The sequence below is a fragment of the Typopeltis vanoorti genome, chromosome 9, assembly GCF_054136105.1.
Source record: "Typopeltis vanoorti isolate ZY-2024b chromosome 9, IOZ_Tvanoo_1.0, whole genome shotgun sequence".
In the NCBI taxonomy this organism is placed as follows: domain Eukaryota; kingdom Metazoa; phylum Arthropoda; class Arachnida; order Uropygi; family Thelyphonidae; genus Typopeltis; species Typopeltis vanoorti.
Window position 1 is genome coordinate 5,821,489 of NC_143557.1, and position 17,854 is coordinate 5,839,342.

The window sequence follows — 17,854 nt, forward strand, 5'->3', positions numbered from 1 at the left end:
GGTTTATCATCCCACTTGCAGCCAAATCAGCCAGAGAACATGTGCAACTAACAGAAAAAAATACTAGTACTGGACAGTAGATAGATATCATATATATATCTACCCTATACTATAAAATGAAAAGCTGAAATTGGAAACGGATGTGACGTCGGCTTGAAACGGATATAGGCTGTAACATTTTTTTGTAACGTTTTGAAACTCGGGCTACCCTGAGTGTCGAGTCTTCAAAATACGAGTCATCAGAATTCAAGGAGAACCCTAGTATATATACATATAGTATGTAAATGGAGGATTAAGAAGTGCCCTTCAGAAATGTCTTAGGACTCCTTGGAATGTCTTACATATAATAATTTGATCAGCAAAAATGACATTGTATTCACAGTGGTAGAGTGGGAAAAAGAGAATGTGAAAGGACAGAACTATGTAGCATTCTGACCCTTACACAGAGAAAAAGCTTAGAATCCCATTTCAAATGGCATTGCTGAATCATGCAAAACCTGAAGTATCTGCTACTGACAGTTGCATATTACATGATGGAATTGGCTGCTCTCATATGCCGGTGAATTCCTTCAGACATGCTATGTCGCAGAGTTAAATATAATGATATACCCAGGATAAGGTACACTGTTTTTGTGTTGAACTGAACAATTGCCTGTTTCATACAGATTTGTTATTAGAATCAGCAAATCACAAAAGGAAAAGTGTGGCTTCTGCTCCCAGAATAAATGTTTCCTCCAGTGGACATATGAGGGACGTCCAGAAAGTAAGTTCTGATGGGCTGTCAGAAAAACAAAAATATACTGACAAAAAAAAAAACTTTATTGGAAATTAAAGTAGACCTCTTTCACTACTTTTCTACATAATTTCCACCATTGTTCAGGCACTTATCATAACGGGGCTCTAAGAGTTGTATACCTTCATTGTAGGAGGTTGCTGCCTGTGACGCAAACCATGTATTGACTGCTTTTTTGATCTCCTCATCATCTTGAAACCACTGGCCACCAAGGAAAGATTTCAGATGTTTGAACAGGTGAAATTCGCTTGCGGCAAGGTCAGGACTATATGGGGGATGATGGAATTGTTCCCAGCCGAAGGTGGTGAGAAGCTGTTGTGTTACTCCAGCCATATGTGGGTGGGCCTTATCACGAATCAAAACAACACACCTGATAAGCATGCCCACGTCGTTTATTCTGGATCACACAACGTAGTTTCTTAAGGGTTTGGCAGTACATACTCGCATTGATTGTAGAGCCTTGACCCAAGAAGTCTGCCAGCAAAATTCCTTGTCTGTCCCAAAACACAGTGCACGATTTTCCGTGGACTGTTATTTGGATGCAGGGATTGTGTGCGACACCAAAGTCTCGTCCCCCGTGACAATTCTGCTCAGGAAAGCATCTTCACGGTAATGTGTCAAGAATTCCCACACGCTGCCCATTCGATTCACTTTGTGTTGCTCTGTAAGCAACTTCAGCACCCAACATGTACACAATTTCTGATAATTCCGTTTCTCCGACACAATTTCATGAAGACACGAACGTGAAACTTCTGGAAATTGCAGCGCGAGTGATGTCATAGTGAATCCCCTATTCTGTCGAATCTTTTCTTTAACTGAACGCACCAAATTGTCAGTTGCTAAAGATGGTTGCCTGCTCCATTCATCATTATGCACACCTGTCCTTCCTTCATTAAAACGTCTTACCCATCTTCATACCATTGAATCACTCATTGCATGTTCTCCGTAAACCTCAAATAATTTCTGATGAATTTCAGCTGCTTTAACGTTCCTCGCATTCAAGAAATGGATAACTGACCTAATTTCACATGCAATGGGCAATTCAATTTTCTTAAACATTATAAACACACACCAAGAAGCATATGCACTGTGAGAATGTCTGAAAATGGCACCAATGCCTTGCTAACAAATCAAAAAACTCAGCACACAATCACACCATTGTGATTGCAGTGCTACAGTGAAAATATTTAAAAACGGAACTTACTTTCTGGATGTCCCTTGTGTATCCTTTACTCTTTGGTTTACATGATTATTCTTGTAGAAAGACTTATACGCTGGTTAAACAGGATTATTAAATACTTAAGGAATTGACAGCTTATACTAGAATATAAATTAAATCAAACTTGAATATATACTATTCAAAATTTCCATCTGCCATCTTCATGGGAACTTAAAAACTTCGGTTTACAATTACTATGATCAAAGCATAAAATACTACAAAATTGTTCAGTGCTATAATAATAGATTATACCACATGACTTCACAATGATGTGTGTGTGTATGTATTTTTATTATTTTGAAATACCATGTTTCATATTTTAATGACATGACAAAACAGCAGAAAAACTTTGAACCCCATTATGAGATTGTTCCACAATTATAGAGAAATTCCTTTTCACTTGATTTTGAAGACCTTAAGCTATAATTGTTGAAAGTTTTTTCACTTGGTTATACTGAGGTGGGAGTTCTGATACACACTTAGAACAAAAAACGATATTAAAGCAACTGATAGAACCACAATTCTCGTAGCAAGGCTTATACGTTGGTCATACATAACTGGTAATTAGCTTAAGGAATTAACAATGCATATAACGGATATTAATTAAAGCAAATTTTAACGAATACCTTCAATATTTTGACAACGTCACATTGCCATCTTCAGGAACATACAAATATAGTATGTGCACGCAGGCACTAACAAAAGCAAATGAGGAAAAAGGCAAGAAACTAATATTGTTCTTAAAGTCCTAATGGTGCCCCCTAGCGGGCTAATTGGGTTGTCTTGGCTGTTGGGCTGAAGTTCTCATAATGTAAGCTTCCCAAATTTGGGGTAGTTTCATGCACCCAAATTTGTTGAGGTTTGGAATGTTTTTTAGAGCTGCTGATGATTCCATGAATAATCTTTCGTACTTGAACTTGCTGCGGTGTATTGTTTTATTTTTCTTCCAATGAATTTTATGGCGGGTATCTAAGGCATGGTCTGCCAGCCCAGAGTGGCTGTACTGGTGAAACCGGATGTTGTCTTTGTGTTCTGAAATCCTGATATTCGCTGTCCTGCCTGTTTGGCCAAAGTAGGACAATTTACAGCTGCAAGGGACCTGGTATACACCAGGTAGGTCTAGGGGGAGTGGTTGGTCTTTGGTAGAGTGGATAAGGGATGCCAACTTTTTATATGGTCTATAACAGGAAGTCAGGTCATATTTTTTGAGAATATTGGATATTTTCTCAGAGGTGCCCCAGATGTAGGGGATGGTGATAGATTTAGTGTAATCTTTATTGTGGAGGGGGGAGTTGTGGTTTACTGGTTTTAGTATTTTTTGGGGGTTGTAGCCATTGGCTAAGAAAGTGTTGAGGATGTGGTTTAGTTCAGTGCAAAATGAGGTTGAAGATATTGGGACAACTAAATCGTCTGACCTTCCTAAAACGCTGCTGGGATAACAAGGTAATCCCAAATTGTGTTAAATTGAAGCACCGCACTAGTTTCGCCTTATTAAGAGAACAAATCACCACAGCGCGTGTTCTCCTTGCTGATGAAAACAAAACCTTACAGGCGCTAGAAGAAAAGCTTTCAGATACTCTCGGCCATGATCTTTGGATGATTCTTTATGACGTCTCATGCACTTCGGCAACAAAAGAATTCGAAAAAATATGCAGTTGGCACTTGGAAAAATAGGAGAACTTGATAAAGAATTCTACTTCCTTACCGCAGCCACCACTCAACACGGTTGTCAACCTCTCTTTCACAGTTTTAAAGCCTGAAGCACTCACCGCACTTTCACACGCCCACAATTTCGCCCTAGCTCCTAAAAGAATATACCTGCCAAGGAAATTATGATCCAAATAGAACGTGGGATTCGCATCCTTCCTAACCATATCGCCAACAACGTCAGACTGGATGTAGCTGGTGTTCTCACCAAAGCAAAACCTCCAAAAACCAACTTATCCAAAGAAGAATATGCAGCTCTACTAGAAATGAAGAAAAACAAAAAAATAGTAATAACCAAAGTGGATAAGGGAAACACCACTGTGGTTCTCAACCAAAAGGACTACACAGGTGAGCTTAATGCTAAGAAGGTCACTTCTTGGTCTGTGGAAGTCACTAACAAACTAAAACCTTATAACTCTAGACCTCCCCGATTATATGGACTTTCAAAAATATATAAACAAAATTTGCCATTACATCCCATAGTGGATGGCATTGATTCCCCCACATACAAATTAGCCAAAGCACTCACACACTATACTGGCAACACACCATCACACATAAAAAAACTCAGCCCACTTCAAAGCCAGTATAGAAAACCTCTCACTCCAACACACTGACATAATGGTCAGTTTTGACATCTCCTCCCTATTCACTAATGTCCCACTCAAGAAAACCCTAGACCTCATCCAAGCCAAGTTTCCTCCTGATATCTCAGCCCTATTTCAGTTCACAGTGAACTCAGGCTATTTCGTTTGGCAAGGAAAATTCTACAAACAGATAGAGGGGACATCCATGGGTTCACCACTTTCCCTGCCCTTGGCCAACTTCTTTATGAAGACCTTTGAAGAGAAAGCCTTAAACTCTGCCCCACAAATACCCACTATTTGGCTTCGGCACGTGGATGATGTGTTCGCTATTTGGCCAGATGGCTCAGATACACTCCACTCCTTCCTAGCACACTTAAAAAACCAACACCCCAGAGTCCAGTTCATCTTAGAAAAAGAGGAAAACAACACCCTCCCTTTTCTAGACGTTCTAATCACTCGCCAGCCTGCTGGATTTTTGGTTTTCTCTGTTTATAGAAAACCCACCCATACAGGCAGATAAATTCACCAGCAATCCCATGACCCCCCCCCCCCCCCTGCTCACAAAAACATTATTCAACAGGGCAAAATTAATCTGCTCAGATCACGATGCTCTAAGCACTGAACTAAACCATATCCTCAACACTTTCTTAGCCAATGGCTACAACCCCCAAAAAATAAAAAAAAAATAATACTAAAACCAGTAAACCACAACCCCCCCCCCTTCACAATAAAGATTACACTAAATCTATCACCATCCCCTACATCCGTGGCACCTCTTGAGAAAATAACCAATATCCTCAAAAAATATGACCTGACTTCGTGTTATAGACCATATAAAAAGTTGGCATCCCTTATCCACTCTACCAAAGACCAACCACTCCCCCTAGACCTACCTGGTGTATACCAGGTCCCTTGCAGCTGTAAATTGTCCTACTTTGGCCAAACAGGCAGGACAGCGAATATCAGGATTTCAGAACAAAAAGACTACATTCGGTTTCACCAGTACAGCCACTCTGGGCTGGCAGACCATGCCTTAGATATCCGCCATAGAATTCATTGGAAGAAAACTAAAACAATACACTGCAGCAAGTTCAAGTACGAAAGATTATTCATGGAATCATCAGCAGCTCTAAAAAACATTCCAAACCTCAACAAATTTGGGTGCATGAAACTACCCCAAATTTGGGAAGCCTACATTATGAGAACTCAGCCCAACAGCCAAGACAAACCTAATTAGCCTGCTAGGGGGCACCATTAGGACTTCATCATCATCATCAAATTCCTGCCATGTACCCTCAAGGGGTGTACAGGATATGACAGTACTACATGAAAAAATTACATCATTACTAACTTCCTATCTACAATCTTCCTCCAAATCAGTCTGTTACTTGTCAAGACTCCAACATTATCAGATCTTATATTTCTATCGTCTAAGGCACTTTGTACCGTATCAATCCACCTATATCTTGGTCTTCCTCTGGGTCGTTTTCCTGCCAACCTGGCAGAGAACACTTGGTTTGCTAATCTTTCCTCTCCCATTCTATTTAAGTGACCATACCATCTGAGATTAGCTCTGCTAACGAATTCCTGGATGCTGACAATGTCAAGTTCTTTCCTAATATCCTCATTTTTAATATGATAGTGCCATTGATGCCATCTGTTCATGCCTCTAATCTTTCTCAGGACTCTCATATCTGCGGTCTCTAGTCTTTGGTCAAGTGTTTTACTTCTGACCCAGCTCTCAGATCCATAAGTTAAAATTGGTTTGAACACAGTCTTGTATACAGCTAATTTAGTGTTCCGACTAATTTCTTTCTTATTCCATATGAATTTATTCAATTCACTTCCCACAATACCAGCTTTGCTGATTCTGTTGTCTATTTCTATATTTAGTTTACCATCTTCAGTAAAAATTGTGCCTAAGTAGCTGAAATGTTTTACTTGTTCCACAGGTTCAACATTCACAACACAGTTGACATTTTCAATGATTCTGCCTATTTTCATTGTCTTTGTCTTTTTATTGCTGACCTTCATACCATATCTATTACAACAGCTATTCAATTTAGTCAGAGAATCTTGCAGACTTGTAGCGGATTTATTTAGAAGTATAACATCATCCGCATAAAGCAAAGAGCTGACATTAACATCTCCAATTTTGATATCAGGTTTAATACCACATTCCTTCATAATGTGATCCATATAGATAATGAATAACAGAGGGGATAATGTACATCCTTGTCTCACACCAGATTTAACATTAAACCATCTTCCTGTACTTCCTTCAATTCTAACTGCTGACTCACAACTCAAATAAAGACTAAGTATTGCTTGATATAATGCCCCATTGACACCATATAACTGCAGCGTATTGAATAGCTTCTCTCTTGGCACCTTGTCATATGCCTTTTCCAAATCGACAAAACTTAAATACAGATCTTTGTTATATTCCCATGCTTTCTCGACTATTTGTCGTAAAGTGAAGATCTGATCCTGACAGCCTCTATTTGGCCTGAATCCAGCTTGTTCTTCACCAAGCTTTTCTTCCACAATTCTTCTCAACCGTTTCTCAAGTATACTTGCATAGATCTTGCTGGGAACACTCAGTAGGGATATACCTCTATAATTCTCACATTCAGTTTTATTTCCCTTTTTATATATGGGTACTATGAGAGCTCTACTCCAATCATCGGGAATTCGTCCCTCTGTCCAGGCTTTCTGAACTATGCAGTGCAGCCACTGTAAGACTCTTATACCACCATACTTCAGCATTTCTGGTCGAATATCATATCTACTCCTGCTGCCTTTCCACGTTTCAAGCCTTTGATGGCTTTTTCTACTTGAAGTATGGATATGTATTCCTGACTGCATGCCTGGTGAGTGTTTTTTTTATCACTGTGCTGTCATCACTGCTTGTTTCATTTAGCAGTTTTTCAAAGTAATTACTCCATACTTCAAGGATATCTTTTTCTCCTGTTTTCATTTCACCTTTATCATCTCTAATTCCTTTTACAGCACTCTTTCCTCCATTCCTAAGCTTCTTCAACAACCTCCAGAATATTTTGCCACCTTCTTGATATTTATTTTCTATATTCTTGCCAAAGTCCTCCCATGACTTTTGTTTAGCTAGTTTTACACACTGTTTAGCTTTCTTACATTTGTCTCTGTATTCTGTAAGAGTAAAAGCTGACTTATTTGCCAGGAACTTTTGATATGCTTTCTTCTTTTCCTTCACTGCCTCTTTAACTTCCTGTGTCCACCACTGAGTTCTGATTTTTTTTATCCTTGCACACAACCTCACCACATGCCTCTCTGGCAGAATCAATCAATGTTTCCTTCAGAGTTTTTCAGTTTGCCACTGGATCTCCAAGGTTTGATTCCTGTTCTCAAACTCTTTCATTTTCTTTTCAATAATATTTCTGTATTTTAGTCCACAGTTCACATCTGAGAGCTGTTCAACTTTTATTCGCTTTAAAACTTTCTTACATGTTATTCTTTTCAATATGAAATTCAATTTTATCCTGCTCAAGACTAAATAGTGATCACTTCCAATTTCAAATCCTCTGTACACTCTGGTGTCCTGCACCAGGGAGAAAACATCACTATCAACAATAACATATTCAATGAGACTTTTCTTATTCCTAGCCTCTTCTCTCCATGTGAATTTGTGCACATTTTTATGTTGGAACATGGTGTTAGTAATAACCAGTCCATGTCCTGAGCAGAAATCCAACAGATATTTGCCATTATTATTAGCTTTGCTCTTTTCTCCAAATTTTCCCAAAATATTTTTGTATGTCTCACAATCATTTCCTACTCTACTATTTATAGATCCCCAACAAGGACCAACTTTTCCTTTTTCATTGTGTCAGTTGCTTTTTCTAAAGCCTCAAAAAATTCCTCCACTTCTACCTTAGTAGAACCTTCTGTGGGACCATAGGCACAAATAAGTCTCATTGTCCAGTTCCCCATTCTCATATTTGCCCACATTACTCTACTTGAGACTGACTGCCATTCAAGAAGATTAGCCTCGTATTTTGTGTTGAATACTATGGCTACTCCTTCTTTTCCTTGATTGTCATTGCCTGAATATAACATTTTGTATTTATTGCTCAGAAAGATCTCACCAGTTTTGGTCTTTTTTGTTTCAGTCACCCCTATTATGTCGATCTGGTACTTATCTAATTCCTCAGCTAGCTCCATTTCTTTGCCATTCAGGCTTCTTACGTTGATAGTACTGATCTTTAACTCTGGTGATGTTGAGTTGGGGTTTGTTTTCAGATTTGTTCCAGTAGCTGACTTTTCGCTGTTCGCCCTGGCGACGCCCCAGCCGGCATGAAATTTTGTCATGTACCGTCATTTTTTATTTTGGTTTAACTAATAAGAATACAATTTGGTCGGCTAAATCCCAAATTGCCAGCCCATCGTCGTTCGTTCAGTATCAAAGTAGATACCCAACAGGGTGCACCACGAGAAGGTGAGGATTGGACATTAGGTCAGAAGCCCTGGTCGGTTCTCCGCATTCCTTTAAAGGCTATGTGGAGGTCTCCTCTCAGTTATACAGCTTTGACCCTTAAGCACCCCACCATTAGGACTTTAGGAACAATATTAGTTTCTTGCCTTCTTCCTCATTTGCTTTTGTTAGTGCCTGTATGCACATACCATATTTGTATGTTCCTGAAGATGGCAATGTGACATTGCCGAAATATTGAAGGTATTCATTAAAGTTTGCTTTAATTAATATCCGTTATATGCGTTGTTAATTCCTTAAGCTAATTACCAGTTATGATATAACCACAGGAAAGGACATATATCTTAAAACCTTTTAACTCCCATGCTTCATCAAATTGTAATAATTTGTTCTTTTAGGATATATAAAAGAAGACATGCTAGAGGTTTTGAAGAAATTCAAAGACAAAGAGGTGTGGTCCATCATCAAGTTTTTTGGGCTGCGATTCACCAAGCTTTGTGTAAGACTTGAGTGGGCTATGCCCAAGCATATCAAAAAGTTGCCAGATGAATGGGAAAGTTTAAAAGTGGCCATCCTGAGTCGACAGATGCTTCCAGGTCAGGAAGACCTTCCATAGCAATCACACCTGAAAACATCGATACAGTGCATGCCGTGATCCTTCATAATATAGACGAATACCAGCCACAAACACTGCAAAGACTCTGGGGATATCCAGGGAACAAGTTGGGATCATTATCCACCAACATCTGGACATGCAGAAGCTCGCGGCAAAGTGAGTCCCCAAATGCTTGAATGCCAACTGAAAGAGAAAATGTGTGCTGTCACCTCAAGGGATTTGAGGTCATTTTGAGAAATCAGGTGCAATTTTTTTGGCTCATATTGTGACTGTCAATGAAACATGGCTTCATCAGTATGACCCAGAGACCAAACAACAGTCAATGGAGTGAAGATACAAAGGTTTCCCCATGGCCAAAGAAGTTTTCAACCTAAAAGTCACCGGGGAAGGTTCTTGCCATTGTCTTTTGGTATATGGATGGTGTGATCCTTACCAAGTACCTCAAAAAAGGTGAAACTGTTACAGCAGCAGTTTATTTGACAGTTCTGAAAGTATAAAAATGTGATGTGATCTGATGTGAAGGATGTTTAAAGTTTGCATTTCCCATAGTATCAGGAACATTAAAAAATCACCTACAAGTGTGTTCAGTCACTTATTTATGAAGCGTATGATGTTCTAGTATTCCAGATATACATCTGGAATTAGAGATGAGCTCTTTCATAATGAAGGTCTGGTGAATGTAAAGAATTTCAAAGTGAAGTCACCTACTTTACGTTTTATTCATAGCTGCCACAATAGTGTGTCTACTCACCTCAGCCTCAGTTAATAACCTGCTGAAGACTGCAAAAACTGGATAAGTTTTAAAACTGAATAGCTTTCTACAAATAAAAAAATTATTTATACCTATAATAAAGTTTCTTTGTTTAAAGTGATTTTAACATGGTAGCTTTTTACTGCCACAAACATTTAGTTTTATAGTGCAGAAATAGTTTTTGTTTTTTCCTATTTTCTAGGTTATAAAGGCAATTGGGCTAACATGAAAAGCTGTTAATTGCGTACTGTGCTAAATAGAATGAAGTTAGTAGCTGTATCCAACAGAAGAATTACCTATAGTGTTTGGTGAAAGAGAATCTTCAGACTGGTGGTAGTTTAGTAAGCCAAAGCCATTTGACTGTATGCTGTTTTCTAACAGTAAATCTTGTTATTGACTTGAATTTGTCTGTGATGTAAAAGTAATCAAATAAACGATGTCAGACTGGATGGCTATGGAAATTTTTTTCCTGTATATTTATTTTAATGATTATACAGTTATTTTTATAAAATTTATTTCGTACATATAATGATATCTTTAGTGTTACTGTTCTTTATAGAAGCATTCTATAAAAGGTAATTATAGTATTTGCTGTAATTATGTCAGTACTTTAAAGAAAGGTTTGGGTACACAAAAAAGATAAGTCGGATTGTGAACACGATGCTTCTTGCTGTAAGTTGTGGTGATACTATTATAAATAAAGCTGAACCAATAAATAGGAAATCATTTTCATAAAATTCAAGTGTACTGTATTTATTTTATAAAACACTGAAAATTTTCCTGCTTGTTTTATGTTTCTCAGCTTTATTTCTTAAGCTAGTTACTCAAGCTGATGTAGGTATCATTACTATAAATAAAATGAGACATTAGGATGGGTAGTTCTTCTTTGGGACACTATTTTTTCATAATAACTTAATACATGACCTTCACTTCATATTCTACCTTTAAAAAAGAAAAAATTTGAGGTGTAGATATTTATTAAATTTCCTTCTTATGTACAATTTTTTTTCCTCTTAAATGATATTTATTTTATGTCTTTGTATAAACTCCTCTCGGATTGAGCTTAGAAATGTAGAAGAATAGTTTAATTTCCCCTCTCTCCTTGCTTTTTTACTGCCACAGAAGAAAATTAAATATCATCATGGCATATTATAATTTCACATACAGTACAGTATTGAGTTCTCCATTTACTAATAAAGTTAAGGTAAATTTTTAAAATCCTAACCTGTGAAGGCTTTCTGCAGTTTCTTTATAACTTCAGAAGGAAAGAAAAATAATCTGGTACAAAATTCTTACTTATTACCAAGCTTGTTATATTAATAAATAAGTTACCTTACTTTATTTTGATTAATATAAATTTTCAGTAGTGAGTTGAGCATATTAGAAGTGACAAGGAGAGTATTTGGTTTGGGAGCTAGATGGGGTGAAACTTGTAAAGGTCTGGTAGGGAGCTTATGCTATTTTTTCTTGATGGTTCTTCAGCGTATGGAAGACAGGTTCTGGAAGCTTCTTCTTGAAGTGGATTAAGATGAAGGCCATAATTACTATTTTATTTATAGTTTGTGCTTTATGACCATTAGGGGAGCAGCTTCCAGAGGACTGTTACATATGTTTGTTGGTAAAAAAACTCTGGAAAAGATAAGTACTATTTTGTGTAATAATTGTAGATATTGCTTGCATTTTAGTATAATATTGTGTGTTTTTGATAGCTTAGTGTACTTGTAATTTTTGGCTTTGCAGTTTTGTTACTGACTTTTTTTTATTATTATTATTGAATTTTTGAATCTTGCCTTGGACAGAACACTATCCTCCTAGTATGCACACGATCTACATGCCATGCTGCATGAAGCTCATTTGCTGTTAATGATTCAATGTTGTAAGTGCAACTTCTATGCATGGCAGAATATGAAAGATATGCTTGTGGAGTGATTGAACAGATGAGAGAAGGTGGGAATTTGTAGAAAGTGCAATATTTTGTTGGACTACGAAGTATCAGCTAATGCAAAACAGACTGAAGGAATGAAATAAAAGTTAGCAAGAGAAGATGAGAAAGTAGGGATGAGGAGAGGAAACAGATGAAAGGTGCAGCAGAATGAGAGGTAGCAAGACTACAGGAATGATAGTGAAATTGCTGGAAAGATTTGAAGAAAGAGTATTTAAGAAAGAAAAATGAAATGGCAATTTTGCAGAGTGATATTAGATGGTTAGTGAACACAAATGAAAGAGTGCAGAATAATAGAATGAAAGAAAAAAGAGGTGACGAATGATGAGCAGTGTATGGAGATTGCATTGTTATAGGATTGGTTAATGAGAGAGTCTATAAGTTCTGCTATCCAGGAGGAAGGATGGGTAAGATAATTCATGATTTGGATATAAGAAGGAAATGAGCAAGAGTTAGTAGTAGTTGTGGAAACAAATGTTTTAGCTGGACATAGAGAGAGTGAAAGATAACAGTATAGTGGGAAAGGTTGTTAGTGTGTTGCCGAGGTATGACAATAACGAGTTGAGATAGACAGAATCATGCATGTTGCTTTTAAATTTGTAAAGATATGGAGAATTCGAAGTCCCATGATAATCATCAATTTAGCTTATCACACCCCCAACAAATTTACATACCATGTTATTTTGGATATATGACAGTACCTATCAGAGACAATCTCTCAATGGACTTGATGGAATTGGCAGCATTAGTAGTTTCTGGAGGTAATCATTGCATAACAAAGGTAGAACCTGTAATAATAGCAATAACACTTCTGGCCAAAAAAACAAAACTGAATGAGTGTAGTTCAGTTGACATCCTGTGTGAATGATGCAGAGTTTTTAGGAACACCCGTTTCAATGAAAATAGTGTATCTAAAACTGCATTAACAATCTATTCACAAATGTTTGCCTATTTGGGAAATCTCCACATCCCTTATAACATCATGAAATAGTGCCATTGCTAGTGTTAGGACAGTTCGGGACTGATGTCTAGTACTCAAGGTTGTGCCATTCCAACAACAGACCCACGCTCTCCAACTTATTATTATTATCTAAGACCTCCAGGAAGTCGAGGACTCATCAAGGGGGGCCATAAATCACCCAAACTAGCTGTCATACCTTCCATTAATTTCATTCACACTAGATGCACTCACTGCTATGTGAGAGAAAATAACTCTTACCCCTTTCTTGACTGTGAACAAACTTAACTTCCATGGATGCCCACATGTTCTTTCCCCATCTTCCATATAATGAAAAATTTCATCAGATGCTACCCTATAATACCCATTCAAAAGTTTATAGAGCTCTATCACATCACCCTTCTTTTTTCTGTTAACAAGAGTCTGTAATCCACATACTTGCAAGCTGTCCTTATAATCTAAATCCCATAATCCAGATGTAATCTTTGTAACTCTTCTTTGCACACTTTCCACAGCTTCTTTATCCCCTTGGAATCTGGGAGACCAAATCTGCACACAATAATCCAGGTGTGGTCTTATCAAAGCCTTATAATAGAGAGGCAATATGACTTCCTTATCCTCACACGTCAAGGTTCGCTTCAACATTGCAGTTATCCTCCGAATTGTATTTGCAACTTTTGCTGTGACCTTTGAAATTCAAATTCCTATCCACCAAGATCCTTTGCCTCCTCAGTTTCTAGTAGCATAACCCCACTAATATAATATGCCACTGGAAATCTAATCATGCCAAAGTGCATAACTTGACACTAACATTAAACTGACAGTCATTTTCGTTTGCCCAAATTTCCAGCCTATTCAAATAATTTTGTAAGTGCTGAATAGCAGTAGCATCCCTGATTGCCCTGCCTATTTGCATCATTGCCAAACAATTGCACATCTGATGTTAGACCCTGCCTGATGTCATTAATGTATAGATTGAACAATAATGACCCAAGAACTGAACCCTGAGGTACACCAATGGTCACCTTAAATCTGGCAGATTTGCACCCACTGTATAAAACTTTTTTGATACCTGTCTGTCAACCATCCCCTGAACCAAGTCAAGTGTTCATATTCCAATCCCATATTTTTCAGGTTATGTAACAGCCTTTTGTGTAGTATCCTATGAAACGCCTTAGAAAAATATAACATTATCATAGTATATCCATTTCCTTTATCCAACTCGGCCATAACATTGTTATAAAATATGAGCAAGTTGCCAAAACATAACTTTCCTTTAGTAACCCCATGCTACTCCTTGCAGAGTATAGCATGTTTGTCTACCCATTTCTGTATGCAAATTCTTACTAACTTCTCTAAAATCTTCACTACAACACAGAGATACTGATAGGCCAGTAGTTAGACACATCATTTTTTGCACCACCCTTGTACAATGGAACTATCACACATTCCTTCCATTTCTGTGGTGAGCTGAGACTCAAGTTATACAAAAATGTGAAAGGCCTAGCCAATTTGGCTGAACATTCCTTTAGTAACTGGGCTGATATTCCATCTGTCCGTATAGACAAATTCTTATCCAGGTTACGCAACAGTTCTTCAACCTCATTTTCATGAACCTGTAACTCTTCATCCAATGTAGCAGTAGCACTGTGCACCATGTTACATACCCTGGTTGATATATCTTCGCGAAGTGAGCACTAACACTCGAGTATCATGTGCGTTCAATAAAGTTATTCTTCCACATTCATTCTTTCTTTTGCTTGTGGCATAAAGAAAAAATTATTTTGAATTGCCTTTAGTTTGCATGGCCAATTTTTTTTCATACTCCGATTTAGCTTTCCACACAATATTCGTTACTTTTCTGGCCTGAGCTTTATATATTTCATAACGCCTCTCACTCTTATTCTCACAATATTCTTTCCACATCATCATCACTTGCTTAATGAAGTTGTTTGTTCGTTTTTCTATTTGTTCTGCAATACTAGGAATACAGAGCAGCTTTGAGAGCATGGATTTCCATCTAACCCAATTTGGGTATTTCTGAAAGGCACATGAGTCTGCAGAAGCAATTTCATATTTCAATCTCATTTTTGAAAGCAATCCAGAATCTTTCCAGACAAATTGTAACTTCTAGTATTGTCTAGAGAAGAAAACTCAATTTCATTTTTTCTTTTTTTTTTTCTTTTCTCCAGAGTGAATTTCAATCTTCAAAATGCAATGCCTGAATAACTATTTTAATATATTTTACTGAAAACAAATAGGGAGGTGGGGGGGGGGGGACAGGAAGTATGAAAATCCATTTTGTTCTTAACTCAATGTTTTCCTGGTCTTCAGCTATGAACACTTCATAGCTACGCTACCAAGTGTGATGAAGTTGTGACTTAATGGAAATGCGGACAGATACAACTCAACTTCAGTTTTTGATCCAGACAGCCCTCAGCATTTCAGATAGTTATTTAGACATTGTATTGTGATCTATTTTACTGAAAACAAATGGGGAGGCAGGGGAAGGAATATGGAAATCCATTTCATTCCCAACTCTGATAATGTTTTTCTAATCAACACATATGGACACTTCATAGCTATGAAGTATTGTGAAATCTCTTGCGAAAAAATTTTTGCTGTGCTTATTTTTCGCAACCGATTTTCCAATTTTTTTATTTTTTTAGTATTTAGTAATATTTAAAGTGTAATGAAGAAAATATAATGTGCTAAATAGAGTTTCTTATTCAGTTTTAAAACAATGTGGGATCTAATATCCCCTTAATTTAATTAGTGCTAAATAGATTATTATTATTATTACCTGACACCTCCAGGGAGTCGAAAGACTCATCGAGGGATGGCACTTACTCTACAACTCTGTCTTCACCACTCAATACATCAACTACAACTGCACCAACATCATTATCATCTACACCAATGCCATCTACTAGCCACCGCCACCACTAGTATTTTTCAGAGACAATCGCAAACATCCATGCCATTGGTGTGATTCCAACCCTCAGCCTTTTGGCTGGAGAGTGGATACGCTGACCACTCGGCCGGCGATGTTGCTAAAAGTGCATATACATTGACTGTATAGCTGTAAGTAGGGATTATGGCAGATTAGCGATGACGAAACACCAACCAAAGGATGTAAGGTCAACAGTTGTCGACCGATCAAGCACAAATAACGTCATCACTAGAGGCTAATCCTGAAAAGACAGCAATAGTAACAAAGGGTGACATTTTTGCATAAAAGGAGATTGTGGCCCTTGGCTCAAGGCCTTCTTCTTCCGGTCGTCGTCAAGGGGCTTTTCCTTCCGCTCATCGCCAAGGCTTTTCTCCCATCAAATGCTATAGGACCTTCTTCTCCAGGTTGCAGCAGACTGATTTTCTCAAGAGTTATACGCAAGCCCAGCGGTAACTGCAGCTGATTTCATATTGAATGTCCGACAGAGGAAAGACTTACTAGTAACCACCTATGATGTCCAAGGCAGTTACATCATAGGCAGTTACTAAAGTCCTGAATATATATCAATTCTTAATAGTACAACTCCCTATATTAAACTAAGTGCACATTCACAGTCTTAACAGACAAGTTCTCCAATAACATTCCCACAAAACTTTGCGACTTAGTTACCACCTTATATACACGTTTTTTTGTAGGCATTAACGAACCCAAGATACACTTTCTAACTAATTACAAAAATGTTGCCTACTTACATATTCACCATAAACAAAGAGTCCAATATACAGCATACTTCTTCAGGACTTTAGTAACTGCCTATGATGTCTAAGCAGCTTGGACCACATCATTCAAGCAGCTTGGATATCATAGGCAGTTACTAAAGATACTAAAGTCCTGAAGAAGTATGCTGTATATTGGACTCTTTGTTTATGGTGAATATGTTAGTAGACAACATTTTTGTAATTAGTTAGAAAGTGTATCTTGGGTTCATTAATGTGCCTACAAAAAAACGTGTATATAAGGCAGTAACTCAAAGTTTTGTGGGAATGTTATTGGAGAACTTGTCTGTTAAGAGTGTGAATGTGCACTTAGTTTAATATAGGGAGTTGTACTATTAAGAACTGATATATATTCAGGCTATATTTATGGTATTTGAAGGAAAGATTTTATTTAATCTGTTTATGGAGTGTGCAAGTATGTACACAGCTTATGTTTAATGAGTTTACCCAGTAATTGTGAGTTTTGTCATACAGATTGCATTACCTGTTTGAAAAAAGATTAAGTGTGATGATTGCAAAGTCTCTCTAGTGTAAACGTACTTCTTGTCTAGTAAAAATAAATGTTTTTGTTTTGTAACTACCTGATCTGTTCTTCTGGCTAATGCACTATCTCCAAAAAAAATATGAACATAATAAGATACTAATAGTCACAACTTGCATACAGAAAATTTGGATATATTTAGTGATTAATTCCTGTTTTTCCTCAACCTAACTTTCTAACAAATTAGATGGTGCAGTCGATAAGAAAAGTAAATTTTCTAATTTGATTTGTATGAGAGTGGAGAATTGTACACATTAAATTTACTTATAATACAAAGTTTATTTAATACCAAGGGGAGACAGAAATTGGTCACAGCAAGATTAACCTTGAGAGGTTTATGTTAAAGTAGTTTATAGGCCTAACCTAGTGAAGTTGGAAAAAGTAAAGTCAAAGTTAAGTTTAAATAATTAACATTATTTAACAATGTGCAGACATTAATTCAATTAACATATCATTTAACAGTGTTGATTAGAAAAACAGAGGAAAACCTACTAAACCTTATTGCTGAGGTTGCGACTTCAAAAGAAAATATTGACATATATA

General features: G+C 37.2%; 1 protein-coding gene across 2 annotated transcripts in view; it reads left to right on the forward strand.

Annotated features, from left to right (window-relative positions):
* LOC150102860 (mitochondrial glycine transporter-like) overlaps positions 1–10,590 on the forward strand; it is a 203,470-nt gene extending 192,880 nt beyond the window's left edge. For both annotated transcript variants that reach the window (XM_090398598.1, XM_090398597.1), the window contains exon 11: positions 10,344–10,590. In XM_090398598.1, coding sequence (XP_090254724.1) covers positions 10,344–10,370 — 27 coding nt within the window. In that variant the 3' untranslated portion in view covers positions 10,371–10,590. The remainder of the gene's footprint in view (positions 1–10,343) is intronic.
* The last annotated feature ends 7,264 nt before the right edge of the window (positions 10,591–17,854 follow it).